The 19,717-nt window shown below is 36.3% G+C and overlaps 1 protein-coding gene across 2 annotated transcripts in view; it reads left to right on the top strand.

Moving 5' to 3' along the window:
* The window catches only part of CENPE (centromere protein E), a 35,953-nt gene extending 17,245 nt beyond the window's left edge, over positions 1–18,708 (top strand). Inside the window, exons 25-44 of one of the 2 annotated variants that reach the window (XM_080590627.1) lie at positions 9–167; positions 1,078–1,284; positions 2,121–2,411; positions 2,523–2,678; positions 3,545–3,766; positions 4,631–4,793; positions 4,998–5,224; positions 6,483–6,620; positions 7,511–7,711; positions 7,794–7,940; positions 9,596–9,808; positions 10,959–11,123; positions 11,658–11,867; positions 13,091–13,312; positions 13,918–14,121; positions 14,697–14,809; positions 15,319–15,416; positions 15,915–16,077; positions 16,566–16,825; positions 17,731–18,708. In XM_080590627.1, the coding sequence (XP_080446753.1) occupies positions 9–167; positions 1,078–1,284; positions 2,121–2,411; positions 2,523–2,678; positions 3,545–3,766; positions 4,631–4,793; positions 4,998–5,224; positions 6,483–6,620; positions 7,511–7,711; positions 7,794–7,940; positions 9,596–9,808; positions 10,959–11,123; positions 11,658–11,867; positions 13,091–13,312; positions 13,918–14,121; positions 14,697–14,809; positions 15,319–15,416; positions 15,915–16,077; positions 16,566–16,825; positions 17,731–17,828 (3,657 nt within the window). In that variant the 3' untranslated portion in view covers positions 17,829–18,708. Of the gene's footprint in view, positions 1–8; positions 168–1,077; positions 1,285–2,120; positions 2,412–2,522; positions 2,679–3,544; positions 3,767–4,630; positions 4,794–4,997; positions 5,225–6,482; positions 6,621–7,510; positions 7,712–7,793; positions 7,941–9,595; positions 9,809–10,958; positions 11,169–11,657; positions 11,868–13,090; positions 13,313–13,917; positions 14,122–14,696; positions 14,810–15,318; positions 15,417–15,914; positions 16,078–16,565; positions 16,826–17,730 lie in introns of both variants that reach the window. The other variant, XM_080590626.1, reaches the window with a different exon arrangement.
* The last annotated feature ends 1,009 nt before the right edge of the window (positions 18,709–19,717 follow it).

Below are 19,717 nucleotides of genomic sequence, written 5' to 3' on the forward strand. Positions count from 1 at the left end.
TTCTAAAGAACATTTTAGCGCATGAAGAACTGAGAAATGCACAGAGTTCTCTCAAGCAGTCCCGGGAAGCTGTTAAGAAGTTGGAGAAAAGTATTTCTGAAAAAGAGTCTCAGATGCTGAGTGTTGAGGAGACACTAAGGAAGACCATTAGTGAACTTGAAATACAGGTAAGATGATATGTGATCATTCAAAACTTAATTGTTAAAAGCATTTTCCAATATGTGAAAATAAGCCTGGTTAGTGTCCTTGCAGTCTCGTCTGTTTGCCCTTAAATTTCTACACCTTTGGTAGAAAGCGTGTGACAAAGTAGTGCTCTCTGATCCAAGCCTTCACAGCTTGATGCTCTACAGAGAGATCAGCATCTTCTGATGTACAGTAATAAATCTGTGCTTAACTAGTGTGTTCCAGAGCTGACAAATGGAAGAAAAGATGAGTTACCATAAGCTTTATTGTTTGTAACACTCAGGTCCCAATGAGAAGCCTAGCAAGTGGTTGTAAATGGCAGTTGAGCTCCAAACACATAGCAGAAAACTGATCCCATGTCTTCATGCTTGTGTACAACAACTCGCAAGGAAGGATGCTGAGAATATTTTCTTATGCAGTTGCTTCAGTGGCAATTTCTTTGGCAGGACAATCTGTAATATATGAGACTGGACTTTAGCCTGAAGTATATCAGCTGCCAAACCCAATAAGTCAGTGGTCATTAATTCAGTATTTGCACGGGTTTTTTTGAGTGGATGCATAAAAATAAGTGAAGAGATTCTCTCTTTTGGCTTCTTTTATTTATTTATTTATTTATTTATTTATTTATTTATTTATTATTCTTTTATTTTCTTTTTATTTGGCTTCTTTTCTCCCAGACATTTTCTAAATAAAATGTGGACAGTTGCAGAAGAGATTGCTGAAAAGTTAACGTTTAAAACAGGTGACAGAAAGGCCAAAGGTTGTTCCGTATTTTTTTTCCTATTTTAATTACAGCAGTTTAATACTAGAAATGCTGTAGAAGAATGAATCAAATTTTTTGTATTTAATTTTGGTTTTGAATTAATGGAAATGCTATTTTTGCACACCTTGTAGATATCACAAATGACAGAAGAAATTAAAAACATCACATCAGAGAGAGACCGGCTTGCTGAAGAAAAAACAGAAAAAAACTGTAGCGAAAGTGATCAGCTTCAAGTGCTAAAGGAACAGATAGTTTTCCTTACACAAGAGAACAATTCATTGCAAGATAAGCTGGACAACTTACACTTGAAAAAAGAAGAGAATGGGGAAGGAACTCCGGTAAATATTATACTAAGTTTGTAACAGAAAACCTACCTATTTAAACTTGACCTTGAGTGAAAACAATTTGCAAAACAAACCAGAGAAGGGTGCTTGACTGCAGACTATTGGACTCCACAATTATTACTGTTTACCTGAAAGTTATTCAACCAATACAGTTGGATATAGTCAACTAATAGTAGGATATGACAAGCTTTGCTGTAAAAAAAAATTTTATCTTGTTATCTTGTTCTGAGTTGACCTGTACAGAGACATGGTTGTGTACTTAAGTAGTTAAAGCTAAAAATTGCTCATCTGGAAGGGGTGGTTCTGCTTTTTCAAAGCATAGAAATTATTTTTTTTTATTTTTCCTGGCAATGTGTGTTAAGGGACTTCGCAGCTAACATCCTCCATAATTGGGTATGCTGATTGTGTGAGTGGTTTTAACATAAATGTATATTTTAAACTGTCTATAAAGTGTATGCGTATACTAATATTTATGGGAGGGCAGACAAACTTTGAGGAAATAATTGTCTTGACACCATTATTATCTGCTCTCGAGATAAGAAGTAGGAACGAGATCTCTGTAGTGATCGCTTTTCCTCAGGCTTAAACTATGACTGTGAAGTTCTGCTTCTGGCAACTTGTTTCAGAAGTCACCGTGTCAAATTGTACTTATACACATCTCTTTTTTTTCCAAGAAACTTGAATTACATATTGAATTCAAAGATATTTGTATGCAGAATTATAGGATTTAAAACATTCTATTTTACATAAATCAACTTGTCAAAGGCCAGATATGATTCTCTTAAAGTTACTTAGCTAGATGTCTTGATTTCTGTTTCTGTATAAAATAGGTATCTGAGACTCAAGAGAAGTCCATTGAGCAGGAAATACTACTTCTAAGAGAAGAGCTGAGCCAGACACAAAAGAAACTGCGTGAAATGGAAGAAATGAAAGCCAGTGAATCTAACGGGGAGTCTGAAAAAATGGGGAGAACAGATTTTACTACAAAACTGCGTGACTGTCAAGAAATGGGAACTCTGACAGAAAGAGAAGATTATGATGATGATCTTAAAATGCAACTGGAAAATCTCCAAAATGAGAGAGACCAGCTGAGAAACACTGTACAGGAGACCATTAACATGGTAAGAATAATTATCCTATTCGTTTAGGACAACAGCTTTAGTAAACTTCCATCTTAATTTTTGTAGGTGCTGTTCTGGCTTCAATGTACTTTAACTATTTTGTGTCCGCAGAATTCAGCTGTGCAGGAAGAGTTGAGATATGCTCATAACTCTATCAGACAACACGAGGAGACCATTGTGGAACTGAAAGAAAGTATTTCAGAGAAAGAAGGTCAACTCCTGAAAGTGCAAGAGGCGTTGAAGGAAACGACTGAGCTGAAGCAGAAGGTCAGATGTAGTTTTGCAAATAAAATTTCTATCAAGATTGGGCAACCCATGGCCTCTGCAGACTTCAGTTTGAAAGGGTTCAATAAATCTAGTAATAAAACTTAATTAAAAGCTTTTCCCTTTTTTTTTCCTGTATTGCTTTTCAAAAGAAAGCCATAAAAATAGAGGCAGTGAAAAGACGACCAAATTGCAATTTGACCTGTAAGCTACAACCCTTATAACAAAATCATGCGTTAGTACTGAAGGGTGGAACATTAGACATCAGTGCTGCTATTTGACTTCAATTTACTTTAAGTCTTAAACTTTTTAACATTTCTCTAATAACATGCTGTCTTTCAGCTATGTGACTCTGAAGATACTCGAGCAACTAAATGGCAGTTTAGTGCAGCAAGTTCAAGAGCAAGCTATTCATAAACTTAGTGTCTACTTATTTTCATATCTGAAGCTACTGGGTCTGTAAAGAAAACATTAACGCTTGTTAGAATCAAGCCTATCTGCTGCAGATACAGTAATGGAGTAGTTTTTGTAGAATTATAGTGGATTGTAAATTTTTACACGCTTTTGCCAGTGAGATAATCAAACTTCAGTGCTTCTAACTTTTAAGCAAAATTGTTTTCATCCTTTGCTTTCTACCTTAGTAAACTAATGGCCATGTCTTCTGTAAAATAATCCCATTATAAGAACGCATATAGATAAATAATGCTTGTGAAATGTGAGCCAGTAGCACTTTTCTTATATCAACCTGATTACTGGGACAAAAAAAATAAAACAAATTAGCATGGTAATGTTTTTTCCAAACTAACAAATTACTTCTACCTGTGCTGGAAATGGTCAGCAGTATTAATAACAGATATTTGTTCTTTCAGCTCGCTGAAGTAACTGAAAACCTGACTCGTGTCTCTTCTGAGTATGACATGCTACTTGCAGAAAAAGAACAGACTGAAAGAATAATGAGTGAGCACGTCTGTCAGGAGCCTGAGAAAATTGCTCTACTTAATCAGGAGAAGGATGAACTACAGCAAATGGTAGAGGTCTCTAAAGCAGAAAGAGACCAGTTAGAGGCTGACTGTCAGGAAAGCAAGGAGAGAGTATGTATTAAAATCTCTTTAAATCTTTGTTTGAAAGACATGTTATGCTACTATATTACTTCAGTCATGAAGCCTGTTGAGTATCTCTTCCTTTCTTCATTTGTTCTCAGAAGCAGTAAACTAAATTTAGTTTACTAATCCAATCTTGATTTTGGAACTTGTTTCTTAATTCTCCTTCACCACCCGTTTGGTCACTGTGCCACTCTGGGTTTAGCCACAGTTGTTTGTTGCCTGATGGACAAACACTCCACAAGTTTCTGTTACATTTTTCATCTCCAGTAGCTTTGCATTTAGCACTGAACAGTAAAGGTAATACAAGCTTACAGAAATCAAAGGGCTTAAGTCTCCTACCTATTTCAGTCCAGAATAAATTGACAAAGAGAAAGCTAAACCTGGAAAAGAAAGTATCTAATGCATTTCTCCTTCCTGATGTCTTGTTCTTGGGGCAGAGTAGCACTTCAAGATTCCAAGTATTTGCATGAAAATATGTTTATGTTGACACAGTATTTCAGACAAACTTAACCTGAGGTGTGGTCAACAAAAATGAAGCTAGTAAGTAAGTAAAAGGAAGTCTGGTAAATCTTTCCTAAAAGATTTGCAGAGGTTTTCATGAGAATTAAAAGCTTTCATATGAATTTGAGTGAACTTCAGATAGAACCTCTGGTCTCTTTTTAAGTATGTATAGACCAACTATTCTAAAAACTAAAATCAGTTAACTAACATCAGATCTTCAGAGTTGTAGATCTTGCTACAACACAGCTTGACAAAATATTCCTTTAACTGATGACAGTTGCCCCAAGAATTGTAAGTAAAATTTAAGAAAGACATACTGGGTGATCAGCCATGTAACACTTTGTTCTGCAGTTGTTAAAAGTTCTGGCAGAAATGGAAAGTCTGCAGGAAGAACTAAAGCATCATAAAGAGCAAGCTAATATTCAGAAGAACTTGCTAGCAGAAGGAGAAGAGAAACTGCAAAACACTGAAGAAAAACTAACTGAAGAAATAAACAAACTGAAAGAAAAGGCAAGTACACTAACAAAAGCAACTCTTAAAACTGATTTAGAGAATGTCCCCTGAAGGACTGATTGGAATAACAGGTACCTACCTACCTGTTTTAATTTGTATTGTTTTGCAGGTCTGATAGATGAGTTTTTGCTAGTAGACCGTGACATCCTGTTGATAAATTCTATGTGCTGAGTTTGTACTGTTTTTTTAATACTTTTGTAGATAGACACGTTGAATGAGGACTTAAATTTGGTAACTAAGGAAAGGCAACAGCTGCTGGGAGAACTAAAAGAAAAGACTGAAAGTGAAAACAATAAAGACAATGAACTTCAACAACTAGAGAAACAATGTGATTTGTTAGCACAGGAGAGAGATCAGCTCCAGAAAATGCTGGAAGGTGTTCAAGCAGAGAAGAACAATCTGGAGGTTGACCTACAGAAGAGTGTTGATAAGGTGCTTTATCTTTTGATTAAAGTATAATAACGATAAATGTTTAGGAGAGAAGGTTGGCTGATTCTCGAAGCTGTCTTGAAATAGTATCTTACAAGTATTAGTGTTATATGTACAAATTGAAGATACTGGTATGCTTTAACTCCTGTCATGTGGAATTGTATTAAGGATTTATGCAAAGATGTATTCTTTCAAAAAATCTGAGACTATTTAAAATATTCTATATTTAGAATATATATATCTTCTATATTTATTTATTTATTTCTTATAATGAAGAACCAGAAAACATGGAAGTAACTACCAAAATGCTTAATGGGCACTTTTATGAATTTGGTGGTGTGTTTTGTAGTTGAGTTCCAAAGCTGACACTGAAACAGACAAATTCTCTATGTATCTTTATTTTTCTTCTGGTTAAGGTGTAGCTTCATAACAGAGCCCTGAAACAGGTTGCCCAGACTGGTTGTGGAGTGTCCTTGTATGGGGACATTTAACACCTGCCTGGATGTGGTCCTCTGCAACACGCTGTAGGTGACCCTGCCTGAGCGGGGGAGCTGGACTAGATGATCTCTAGAGTTCCCTTCCACCCTCAACCACTCTGACTTTGTAGCGATGAAGATGACAATTGAATTGGTTGGGTGGTGTCCATTGAGCAGCAGTCTTTGTTCAGACAGGGAAATCACCTCAGTGATCTGTAGTTGATTCAAATCTGTGGTAGGCAGAGAATCTTCTTACGCATGCTACCAATATTTTCCAATTCGTCTATTTTAGTGTATCTGTTGCCTTGCTGTAAAACTTGAACTTCATTTGAAATTTGGAAATCTAGTGAAAGGAGTGCTAGTCCTGTAACAGCTAATCAAAAGTAATTTAAAGCATTTTTGGCAACTGACTGAAAGTTGTTCCATGTTAGGTCTAGAATTTATTTTCTAGATAGTTCTCAATGTGAACCCCACTCATGTTACATCTCTGCTTTGTGTTCCTCATCTCTGAAACAGGGATTGCAGAAAATAAGTCAAAGCATGTTTGTAGCATGCTCTGTATACTTCTTGACACTGAATACTGAGGATTTATCAATATTCTAATTTGGTAGGCTTTATTTAGGAGAAACATTCAAAGACAAAATTTGAAACTTTTTCAACTAAAGCACCTTCTGTTTCTGTGAAGTATTTTGACTCCTATGAAATATTGAGTGGTCTTGTGTGTTAGAAGTAGATTCATAGATCTCAGTTTTGATATGTTAAATTTCTTTCTTTTTTTACTCCAGATTCTTGAAACAGAAAAGGAATTGAAGTGGCAGCAAGAACTCCTCAGCAATGAGAAGATCAAAGCTGAAGAAAGGGAGGAACATCTGTTAAAGGTTCAGAGGAGGTCTGAGATTCTAGAGGACAGCCTAACAAATAAGGTGAGGAGTTTTGTTTTTCAGCTAGCTACTCCACGATTGTGTTTTCTGATGTTTTATCCCTGAAGAGCTAAGTTTTTGCTCAAGACAAACCCTATTTAATTTTAAATTGTCAGCCTATAACTTTTGTGTGACATAAGCTTGAACATGAGAGAGGATTTTGTAAATGTTGATTTAGTGATATTTAGAAGTGCCATTCTTGACTCATGTCAACCTTATAGCTAGCTGGGTTGGCTGCTCCACTAGAATGGACACAGATTTGTCCAACTTGTACAGGTTTAATATGATGGTAACTCTGTATGTGTTCATTGAGACTTTAAAAGGCACCACATAGACTGTTTTGAACTTTAAGTGGGTTTCGAATTGCTGGTGCTTTGCACACTTTCAAACTGTCTGTTATTCAGCAAATATTGCCACTTAACTCTTCTCAGCTCAATCTTTCTGCGGTTTTTCACTTCTTTGCTTTTCACCTGTCAAACTCTTCCTTTGTAGATCAAACAGTATAACTAAGGATTGCTTCAAGCTAGCGTATGTGTTATTGATCAAATGATTAGAACAGATAGATGGACAATGGAATTGTCTTTGCCTTTTGCTAGTTTTCCTATTTCTATTTTCTTGTAATGTAAATGCATTTTGACTGTTTCATGGTTTCCTCTTGCTTTAGTGGAAACCAGAGTTGACTAAAGTAGAGTTCTCTGGATGTAATGCTATTTCTCTTTTATTTATTTTTTCTGAGTGATTAGAAAACTGAAATTTATTTTTAAACTTCTCTTGCTGCTAATGTGAATTTTAGAATTACTGGAAATTGTATTTGACACAACTAATTTTAATACTTTATAGTGAAGTGTACAGACTAGGACAAACACATTTCTTGTTTTTCTCCATCACTACAGATTCAACAGTTAACTGAGACGCTAAATAGTGTATCAAGTGAAAAAGACCAGTTATTGGCTGAAAGAACTAGTCATTCTTTTCAACTTAAAGAACAAATCTCATCAATTAATGAAGAAAAAGATGAGCTACAAAAACTTCTTCAGGACATCAGGGCTGAGCGGGACCAGCTCAAGATGGAATTGCAAAAGAACTCTGAGATGGTTGGTGTTGCAAGTTGCATACCTAAGTTATGAATAATTTATCTTCTTGAATGGTACTTAAATATGCATATATTTATTTCAGTATATTGAAACAAGTGCTAAACTGGAATGTGCTCTAAGTAAACTGAAGGAGAGAAGCCTGAGCGACATGTCTGTTCAAGTGGATGCACTGGATAACGCAGAACAGATGGATGATGACAGCCTGAAGGCAAAAACCTTGAAAATTAAGGTAAACTACCCTGCTTATATAAGGGTACATGTTAAAACTTAGTACCACTTGTTCCGGAGCATAAACTTTGCTTCTATGCATCGTGTGCTAATGGGATTGCATGTCTTGCTAAGATACTACAAACCACGGGATTGGTTGGTTTGCGGTTGCTCTTCAGTGACAGTGCATCCTGTCCTGGGAATGTTAAATTGAACTTCTCAATTGAGACATCTCGCTTGATTTACTGTCCAGTCACCTACATCACCAATTAGTTTTTATTTGGAACTGCTTCCCTGTTTTGTTTTTTTTTTCAAAATCCCTCAAGTCCTCTCTTCTGTGCATCCCCACCCCAAGAGTAAATTGATTTCCATTAAATTGGTTTCACTAAATAGCTTCTCTCATCAAAATAAGAAGTTCCTCTAATTCTTTGTTAATTAACAATCCTGAGTATGTTTTCTCACAAATGCAAGAGCCACCATAAAACTGGATTATTTAGGCTTTTGATAGTTTAGTAAAGGTATGAAATACTTTAGAGATTACCATCATATTGCAGTCTGCACATCTGTGCAGCACAATCAGGCATCATTCTATACCTGCCAGAAGCACCCTGAGGGCTGCTTCAGTTAGCACCAGAAGTGATAAAGAAAGGAATGAAAGTGAGAAACAGTCATGTAGCTTTCTCCATTCGCACTGTTTCTGTGCTATACCAGCAGTAGGAACTAATAATGAGGGAAGTAAAAATAAATAAATAAATAAATAAATAAACCTGCTGATAACCTTTTAAATGTAGTCTTCCCTTCTGACTTGTAGCTGGGAGCTTTCCTAGTGGTTGCTGGGGAGCTCCTACCTCTTTTGCAGGTAGAAACAATGAGTCTGAAACTCCTTTAGGGGAGGGGGAAAAAAACTTAAATTGCTTTGCTAAACCTATGTTAGCACAACCTCTCTCACTACCTTATTAGTGTTTGTGGATGTGTGTGCATGTACCAGTACAAAAAAAAAAAGGATTCCATGGTTATGGGAATATATGCTAGAAAGTTTTAACTACCCTGGGGGAGTTTCTTCTGTAAAACATTACTGTTGCCACAGAAGTCATCACAGTGGTACTCTGAGACTAAGCCACTCATGGCTGTTGAAAACGTTCTGGGTTGCTGTATAAAAGCTTTCTTTCCTTTTAATGTTGAAAAAGCACATATTACTTCAGTGCACAAGATGGGGGGAAAACAGGTATTGTAATGAGAAAGATCTTGTCTGTTTCTAGTACAGGTACTACTGGCCAATGAATTTAGGCTTTTACATGTGCCTTAAAGTGTAATCTGGCTTCATATATCTCATATTTGAGCTGCAGCTCACTAGGAGTGCCTTGAAGCTTGTTTGCCCTATGAGGCCTGCTCATGATTTGCACAAAAGGACCCAGGAGACCAACTCAAACCCCATTCAGAGGGCAGTCCCAGTGGCAAACTTGTGAACAGGCAACAAATTTCATTTCAGACCCAGCTTCAGTGCTTTTGTCATGCTCCTGCGGCAAGTCAAAACTTGAATGTTTAGTCCTATTAACTTTTTTGTTGTAAAACCAAAACATGCTGTAGGGGTTAACCTGGAATCTGATGTAAAGCTGCTGTTCATAGCTAATGACTCTTTTTCTTTATTGTCACTGAATTTACTTAATTTGTATTTAGGAGCTTCTTGAGATATTCCCAAGTATGCAGAAGAGGTATGAATGTCTCTCCACAATGTCTCTTAATGTAAAGAACGAACTGAATAGCCAGAAAGCAGTGATAGCTGTGATACTGACTCAGCTTTCATCAGAACAAAGTAAGCAAGTCAAAAGACTTCAAATGGAAAATGAGAAAATAAACAGTCATCTCCAGAATCTATTGAACAGACTCAAGGTACCAACTTAAAATGCTGAATATGTGGATGCTTCATGTTGCTTTGTTTCATGCTTTTTTTTTTTCCAATAAGCTCTCAGTACTAACAGCAAAGATTCTGTATATATGCTCAAGCTTTGATTTTTGTTTTCCGTAAGGCATGCATTCATGAAGCCCATTACAATCCTGGAAAACTGGAGCTATTTAGATTAGCTAACCTTAATTTTTGACTATAGTTCAGCTGCTTTGCACAGCAATATTTCATCAGTGTTAATCCATTTCCATTGGTGTGAAAAGAAGTATTCTGTGCTCCGTAAATGAAATTATGGACCCCTGAGTACATATTTCATTGGAGAGGAAGGATGTGCAAGATGCCTTGGAGGAGTATGTTTGTTCTGCAAAATTGCCAAGCAGTTTAACTTCTATGGCCTTGCAGACCTCCCCCAATCTGTAGTTCAATGGACAAACAAATTCCAATTATCAGGAAAAATTAAGGTGAATTGAGAGAGAATTTGTTGTCATTAACAGAAGCACATCAAACTATACAGTATTTTTTTTGTTTCAGTTTCTTTATTTACCATGAAAGTTTCGGTTGGGAGGGGTGGGGGTGTGGAACAATGATGGGGTGACAATTCTGGTAATAAAAATATCAAATAGTTGTATTTTAGAATTATCTATTAACTAAAAATGTTATCAAATATTCTGAAGAACATGATCTCCTAACTTCATATAGACTATTTAATGTTTTTCTTTTTTCAATAGATGCTTTTCAACTTTTATGCTCGAGATGTTTAGGATTTAAGTGATTTTGGCTAGAGTAAAGCTTTAAATTAACACAGTGATATTCTATAACTTTAACAACTCTAGGATAAAATCAGTATAACAAAACTATTTTGGTTTTTAAAGTCTAGATGCCTAGAAGGCTGTCTTAGCCTTTTAAGCTATTTTTTTGTGGACTCCTTTAAAAAAGAAAATGCTGACCCAGCTGAAAGTCTCACATGCCATTACTATATGACATGAGAACTTAGTTTTCGTAGTCGTGTTTCAGTTGTCTTAAACAACTATTTGCTAGGAGAGTAAGTAGACTGAATTATAAAATATGGAATTTTAGCTGGATGCAAGGTAGCATTTTAAAGCATACTCACTGATATGTCCTGTGCTTCTACAACAGTTTCATTTCACTCATGTTTGCTCAAAGAAAAGGGAGTATCATGCTACTGTTAACAAGTATGAAATGGAATTGCTTGAGGAAAAGAGAAAACAAGATCAGCTACAAGCTCAAATTCGGTGTTTCAAGGAGTTTCATTTGAACCAGAATGAAATACCTTCTCAAGTGGTAAATGTTGGTGAAGTGCTGGAGAGTTTGCACTTGGATGCAGAGGTAGCGTTTGAAACAATTTTTCACACAGCGACTCGTTTATTTTGAGACGGGGTGTAATGTGGTTGTGCTAGTGTGATGGGCATTGTTTTTATCTGTTTAAACTTCATTTGGGGAGGGAAACAGAGAATTCACATTTTTTTAATGCTACCAGTTCTATAAAATGATTTTTCTCTTTTATGAAGTATTTCTTACTGATTTGCCCTTTAGAATACGTACTACCTGATCCTAAGATGATTTTTGAAGCAATTAGATAACTTTTTACTAACACATTTTTTTTTCTACTTTCACCTTCCCACCTGCCCCCAGGAATGTGGATTGTTTTCTAATTTTCCCAGTAAGGTATAGCAAAATCCATTTTAGCTTAGCAAATATGGTATAATTAGATGTTAAAACAGACTTACTGTAAATATGGAGACCTAAGGGGGCAAAATTTATATTAAACTTGTAGTTATCAAGGCAATGCTTAAACTTGATCTCTTCTTTATACAGAATATTCTCAAAGACATATCAGAAATGGAAAGTGAACTTCTCAGCATAGAGACAGAGTTACAGCAGGAAGAAAGTGCTAGAAAAGAAACAACACAATTCTGGGAAGCTTGTTCAGGGCTCCACTACGATGCAGAAGAACTTAAAGAAGTGTTAAAAAAAGATAATGAAAGGCTTTTACAAGTCATTAACTTCTGGACTCCAAAAGTAAAGGTAAATTAAGTTAATGAATAAGAAATACATTTTGTGTAAGCACTCTGCAAGTACCTCTGTAATCTGGTTGAAAACAAACACAAAAGGCTATTTTAAAGTTTACTCATTTAATTATTTTTAGTTTATTCAGCAGCACTTAATATAGGCATATTTAGCTGTAAAATGTAGGAATACTTGGAAGATTTTTACAGGCTTTCTTCCTCCTGTAGTCAAACTTGGAAACTTGTGTTTAAAAAGACTTTTGGGGTGATAGTTTTCCGTGTGTATGTGGTGGTGGTATTTTTGTGTGTGGTTTTCTTAAAGAGAATGAATCTTAGGAACTGTAGGTTCATAATTGTTATTACAACATTCCTTGCAGAACTTGGCAGCCTGATGCAATTACATTCTCAAGGCTTTCTGCCTACAAAATTCCATTCTTTTCAAACCACCTTTAAAATGGCTGAAGTGTTCTTTGTTGTATTTTTTGATAAAGCTTAATTGTAATTAACATTCTCACACCTTTTCTACCTTCAGAAAGTTAAATTATCCTAGAGGTCTTTCAGCTGTACTTTCCCTTTTCTTTCTTCCTTATACCACCCACAATTTGGAAAAAAGTCTGTTCTGCTCTCTGAGGTGCATCATGAAGAGCATTTCATGAGATTACATCTTTTAATAACCACATCAGACACCTCTTGGAAAACAGGCTGTGGGAGGGAATCCTTTACCTTCTGACTAGTTCTTAAGAGCAGTTGTCTTGACTTCCAGCATACGCTTGTTACCAGGCTATTCGTACTATTCTTTCAGCTAGATTACGAAGAGCTCAACATCCTCCTTCTGCACGTGTTGTGACTCACTCTCAGCCTATTGAAAAAGAGTTAAGCTGCTTCTGTAGAATTATTTGTCAGCCTTGACTTCTACAGGATTTCCCAATGCTGACAGGCTGTTAGGAAGAATTCTTTGATAGACATTCTGTGAATCAAAGCTTTTACAACAAAAACAACAACAACAAAAATAGCATTTTCTTCTCTGTGCTAAATAACCCGAGGTCTCTCAATCTTCGTAGGAGAGGTACTCCAGCCCTCTGATCATTTGAGTGTTAGTAATTCCATTTTTGGTAATAACTGTCTTCAAATGTGACACTGAGACAAGAATGTGAAATTAATACAGGCTAAGAAACTTCCTGATTTTTCACTTATTTCTAGCTGGTTCAAAAATTTTATCTGTTCTTCATTACTTATTTTCAGATGCTCCTTCAACTTACTTCAGAGTTGAATGACAGAACTTCCAACTACTGTAAAAATGCTGATATTGAATGGAAACAGAGAAAAGAGAAAACTGAAGAGTTGCTTCAGGAACTAAACACCCTTAAGAAACAACTGGCCCCTGGTGGCTCTGCTCATCTTCTGTTAGAAGAAGAAAACTACAGACTTAATAACCACTTAAAGGCTGCAGAACAAGATAAAAAGGTACAAATATTTTTCTAAAGAAAACTTACTTAATGATTATTTTCTAAGTGACAGTACTTTAAACTGAAAAGAAAATGAAGATTGATGACTGTAAATCTGTCACACAATACACTGGCCCACAATGGACTCTTCTTTGTAGATTACATTTTTTTTTTCCAAAAGTGGAAGTTTGAGCTCTGCCTGTAATGTGATTTAATGGGCTATTTTCTGTGCATACACACACACAGATGTTAGTTTATAAATCTCTCTAAATGCACCCAATTATTTCTGAAGTATAGGTTCCAATAATGTGATATTCTTTAAATATGTAGCATTCTCTATGTCAAACTGGAAGCTGGATAAAAATTGTCATGACTCCTAGGGGATTGCACACTCATTTTCCTTCTGTCCATACTTCTAATGTCAAAGTTACTTGTGTTCAAAGCATGTTTTTTAGACTTGAATGTTCCAGAATAGTAACAGATAAACAATGCTATAGACTGTGTAGGAATTGGTGTTTTGTTTGTTGTTGTTTTGTTTGTTTTTATTAAGAATATCACCCTGTGCTGTGCTGTGATGTTGTTATAACTCTTGGTTTGGTATAACTGGTTGGTATATCTCAACAGGCTATGGAAGTAAAAATCCAAAAGTTGGAAAATATAATAAATGAAGCAGAAAAAAATGTCAGAGAAAAAGATGACAGGATAAATAAGTTACAAGCACAGATAAAAGTAAAAGCAGCTACAAGTGAGCTCACCCAGCTGAAAGACAAACTGAATGAGACAGAGAAGTGCCTCAGCACTGCCCTAACAGAAAATCAGAGTCTCCAGGTATGAGTCAAATTATTTTTTATTTTCATTCTCACAGCAAGGCAAGCAGAGAGCGCTGCAAAGTCGATTTGTAGTTCTGTATGGTATTCTTAGAGAAAAGCACTCTACTCACCTGTTGTAGCGTGCTGTTTCACATGCTACCAGTGCAGCTTTCAGAGACAAAATTTAGAACCCATGTTATGGTATTAGAAGCTGGATTTATCACTTATGATGTATTTCTGAAACATTCTTAAACCCCAAATTTTGAAAACGAAGCATGGGCTGTTTTTTTCTACATAATCTATTTGCATGCTAGTTCAAAATTCCCAGATTACATCTGCAAGCAAGTCAGCAAAACTTGCTAAAAATGTGAGTGCATTCATTACACCAGAGTTAAGATAGCAACTGGTACTATGGTACTAGTTGGTGATATGGGCATTCTTACTCCAGAATAACTTTCTGCTTCCAGCTGTGTCCTGCAACTTCTGGCAGATTGCAGTAAAGGTGGAAAGCAAGCAGTCCCCATATTCATTTCCCCATATTCATTGCTACATAGCAATCCTTTCTTCATACTAGGTGTCTTGTTTTACTTTCAGGCAAAATTAAATAAAGGTGCGGAGTTGTACAAAGAAGAAATTGATAATCTCAAAACACAATTGGTAAAATATGATATGGAAAGAATGAAGCAATCAAATTCTTTTGATATGAAGTAAGTTCAAGTGTATTTTTTTTTGAGTTTTTAACTGCTAGCTCTTCCCTAACCCCCACACCCCTGCATGAGAAGTGAGCATTCAGCTTTGGGTTTACTAGGTTTTTATTATAGCTGCATTCCAGAGAAAGTAAAAGCCGTATGCATCTCAGTCAGGTTGATTACCAAATAAACTCCATCCCCATGCACCCACCAAAATTTCTCAACCAACCTATGCTCAGCCATAAATCAAACAACTGTTCTGATGAATGTGAGGGGAAAGCATCAATGGAGAGCACTCTGTGGTTCACTGGAGAGAAAGGATGCACAGAGAATAATTTAAGCTTAACTTCTGCTTTTCTGTACTTTAGCTAAAATCTAACTGACAGCCAGATGTAGTTTTTTTGTTTTGTTTTACTTCAAATATATTTGTATTTGTTAATGCATTTGAAAATCAAACTAGGTCTCTCGCAACTTTAATAATTAAGCTTAACGTTTTTCTTCTTCCCTCTCCCTGCCCACCGATATAGACTTGCTAATTATAAAGCTCTTGCAGAACACCAAGAAGAACAGTTAAGAAAGCTAAAAGAAGAACTTAGAAGAGTCCAGCAAGATCACGATGTTACTGGTAAATTCCAGATCAATATAAGGGATTGTTTCATATTAAACATCCAGTTTTAAGGTTGTGTGGTTAAAATCTAGGCTGAGATGCAGGCCTTTTACCTCAAAAGGACATGAGAAGGCTTGGATGCTTTGGAAGAGGTGGAAGGCTAAAACACAGTACCTGCACATAGACTGTATTAGAATCACAGCAGTTTTTGTCTGGTTTTGTTTTTGTTATTTCTTTGATTGTGTTTGCAGTTGTGGTGGGTTGTGCTCCCATATCTAGTTCTCTAGTTCTAATCATGATATAACTAACCATATAAGCTTCTTAATATCTCCCTGGCAGTGTGATTTCTGATGGTGGGTTTAAAAGATAGCTGTTGTAATGATACTTGTAACCTAGTGAGGTTTTACATACAAAGCTACAGGAAGGAATTTTGTATAAGCATGGCTAAGATAAATATCGACTTGGTTTTAAACACTGACCAAGTAACACACACATTTGTATAAAACTATTTTCTAGTGGTGTCTAAAAAAGAAGCTCCTCAGCAATCCCAAATGCCCCTTACTTGTGGTGGTGGCAGTGGTATTGTTCAGAGCACACAAATGCTTGTTTTAAAATCTGAACAAGTGAAGCTACAGAAAGAGAACTTGCAGCTGAAGAAACAAAATGACCTTCTACTAAGGTAAGCGTAAAGATAATAAAAAACCATGTTAACTAAGTCATTTCTATTTAACCTATGCTGTTACAGTTTCTTTCCTGGAAATCTGTAGAAGTGAATAACTTTTCATTTTAAGATGTGAAAGAGTCTAGCAAATCTAAACTTTTAAAGGTAGTGATGTGTGTATGTATATATATTTCTTGATGGCTTTTAAGCTTTAAATTGTTTTCTTCTATAAGAATGGAATTTTAAATGCTTTTATCAATAACTGGAAAATGCATTTTGTTTGGATCTCTTTAGCTTTTGGGAAGGAAAAAAGAAAATTATGCCTCCAAAACTAAGAATACACGTTTGGACGTGGTGGGGGCTTGCATTGCCATGTCTGTGGTATGTCAAGGGAATTGTCATACAGGAACATACAGGAACTGTCTTGTCAGGAATTTTTCTTTACTTAAAAGAATTGCTTAATGTTTTTCGTAATTAAATGCTGGTGATTTTTTTTCCCTGTTCAGTAATGAGGTTCAATTGAAAGAGGAACTTAGAAAATGGAAAGAAAGAGCCCTAAAATTGAAAGAACGATCTTCGAGAGAGACTACTCGAGAGACAGTACCAAGGTCTCCAAGGAAGACAGTGTCATATTCCCTTAGAGAGCAAAATTCACCCTTCAAAGAGCCTATTTCTCAGGAAACTGTGACTCAAGATGCATCAAAGCCTCTGCCACTGACGTGTCCAACAAATTTCTTTGATAATTCCAACTTAGGTACACTAACAGGTATGTAATGTGGTGTCCGATTAAGACTAGGAGAGGCAAAATATAAGGAGTGGTCTTCAAGTAAAAGTAGGTGTCCTGTACTTTCTGCATTCAGTCCTGAAACTCTCATGGAAACAGTGTTCTTGAATGCCTAGTTAGCATGTTGTTGAAGGGCTGACCAGCTGGTGCCAAAAAGATTGTATGTGCTGTACAGCACCCAAATACTTAAAACATTCATGAAGATTAGGCAAACGTTCTATTTCTTCTGTTGCAGTGAAAGTGTTGATGATCGATCACTTTAAAAAGAGACTAGGCAGAGTGTCATTCCTACCAGATCGATGATGCTATAGAATCTTCTGCTTTTTAACATTACCTGAGTTAAGTACCTGCTTCTGGCAAAACTGATTCTCATAGACTGCTCAGTCATCTATTCAGAGTTAACTGCTGGTTAACTTTTTTTTTCTAAATTTCTTTGCTGAGATGGTCGATTTTAGTCTTTTCACGTGAAATCTGCTAGTCTGGCAGCTTCCAGCTGCGGTGACAGCTGCCCTAGTCAGGATGTCTCATCTCTGGCCTGGTAACTTCTGGGGAAATCTAGTGATCAGTGCTGGCATATTAACACTACTGCCCTCATCAACTCGCGTCTAGAAGCTCCTATAAGACCCCAGCAGACATATTAAAGACTTAACAAGTTTTCAAGGTATTAATGGCAGGCTTCCAGAAAGAATGACTCATTGCCATTTCTTGTGATGGCCAACTTAATAATGGCGACTTAATAATAGTACAGACTTCTTAGCAACACCATGCTTCTTTGAGGCCAGCTTTGGTAGATGACTCCTAAAACCCTAGTCAAGATTAAATTGCTGTATTCGTACTACTTGTGAAACTGGGAAAGCATTACTGTAATATTCTTCTCTTCTGTGTAGATACGCGACCTGCAGGAATAGAGCCCACAGAAGAATATCTGAAGCAGTGGTTTGGAACTTCAGAGAAAGATAAAGCCCCTGATTGTACTACCCAGTAAAGGTGTTCTGTTGTAAGCCGCCTTTGCAGTGGTAACATCCAGAATCTGCCTCTATGGAAGATAGTTCCTTCAGGTTAAATCATCAACTGTGGGAAGAGCTCTGGCAGCATGCAATTCCCTTGTTGTCCTGGAGCTGCTGCTTCCCCCAGCTGGAAGAGCTGCAATACAAGAACAAAAATTGAAAAGCAGTCATGTTGCCTGCAAACTGCTGCTGATGTTCTTCTTCGGTTATTTTCTGGATAGCGAAGAAAAAAAAGCTAACATACTGAAGAAAAATGGACACAGGAATGAATCACAAACTAATCTACTATGAAACTTCTCAAACTTCTCTGGCATTCCTGCAACAGTCCTGTCCGGGTGGTTTCTATCTTCAGAGGGCTGTTGATTTGGAAAGAACTGTTCTCACTAGTTACTTTTTGTTTCTCAGTATAGAAGTTTTATACTTTTTTTTTTTTTGAGACTGTGGAAACTGCATTTTTATCACAACTTTAACCTCTGTGTTGGGCACTGCAACTGAAGCTACTCGTTTTCTGTTTTGTAAGGCACAAAATCAAGGATTTCTCTTAAACTCTTTACAATATTTCTGCAGCTCAGTCAATTATGGTGCCAGGAATAACTTTGTATTTTGTATCATCTTTGAGTATACTTCTACTTCCTGTTTGAAGTTGGACATCTGGATTATTTTTTTCCAAACAGTAAGCAATGGATTTAATTGATGCTTCAGTTACTCTAATGAGTGAAAAACAAATTGTACAATCAGGGCTGTATGGCAGGCTGTTTTACTATCCTGCTTACCTGAATTTTGAAACTTATTTTTTATGTCCTGTATAAGAAGGTTTGTTTTGACAATAAACTTTAATGTGTTCAGTATTTCAAAATATTTATGCTGGTCACTTCAGTTTTGTGGACACATGATGCTATGATTTGAGGATGTTGATTATAATATTCAGTCTAAAAAGTCTTTTATAGTAATCTTACCACTTTCATCATTATTATGCTTCTTGTCTGTCTTACAGCTTTCTGCAGTCAGTTTGTGCAGCGAATTACTGTTGCACAAATCTGTGTCACCAGTGTTTTGTTTAATTCTTTCTAACTGAATCTCTGCTCTATTGTGAAATGTTTAAGTCTAAAAGACAGATCCTTCCGTTCCTCCAAGCTAGAAGAAATGTGGCACTCATAACCTGAGATGAACTCCTTTAAGAATGAAATCATCATCATGAAACGTCAGTGTCATACTGAACAAAGACTTTTGTATCAAAAGTCTCGTCTTTATTTTGTAGGAATGAAGCTCTGAATGTTACCAGATCTCTTCCTAAGCACTTCATTTTGGGATAGCCAGACTGATAAGCAAATGGTTACATCATCATTTTTCTGGATGCACTGCAGTTAGTGGGATTGGAAGAGTAACACAAGGGTTGTTTACCTGACAGGGGTACTTCTGAAATCCTTACGGAAGACCCAACTATCTATTCACCTTGAGTAGCTGAAAACTGCCACTTACTGCAACTACTAAGAAGTTGTGAACATTCATATTTCTAAATCTTTGTCATGGAAAGCTTTTAAAGATTGCTAGCTAAAAATACACAAGTTCTAAATACCATTGCTGAACTCAGCACTGCACTGTTTCCTTTCCTGTTACAGCCATAGATAGGTAGGAATAATTCATTTTCCTGGCAGTGATAAATGCAAGTTGTTCCATTTTTTCTTTGCAATTTCCCATTATTGTTGAACAATATTTCCTTTGGCTACCACACTTTTTTCATTTCTTTCATTCTGGTGTTTTATTGAAATAATAGATTTTAAGCTTTTTCCTTCCAGAAGAGAAAAGCAAGGTGTCTGCCTTGTGGGTTTTTTTACACAGTTTCAGGATATTTATTAATTGCTTGCTA

The sequence above is a fragment of the Anser brachyrhynchus genome (genome assembly GCF_964034855.1).
Source record: "Anser brachyrhynchus genome assembly, chromosome: 4".
NCBI classification, from domain to species: domain Eukaryota; kingdom Metazoa; phylum Chordata; class Aves; order Anseriformes; family Anatidae; genus Anser; species Anser brachyrhynchus.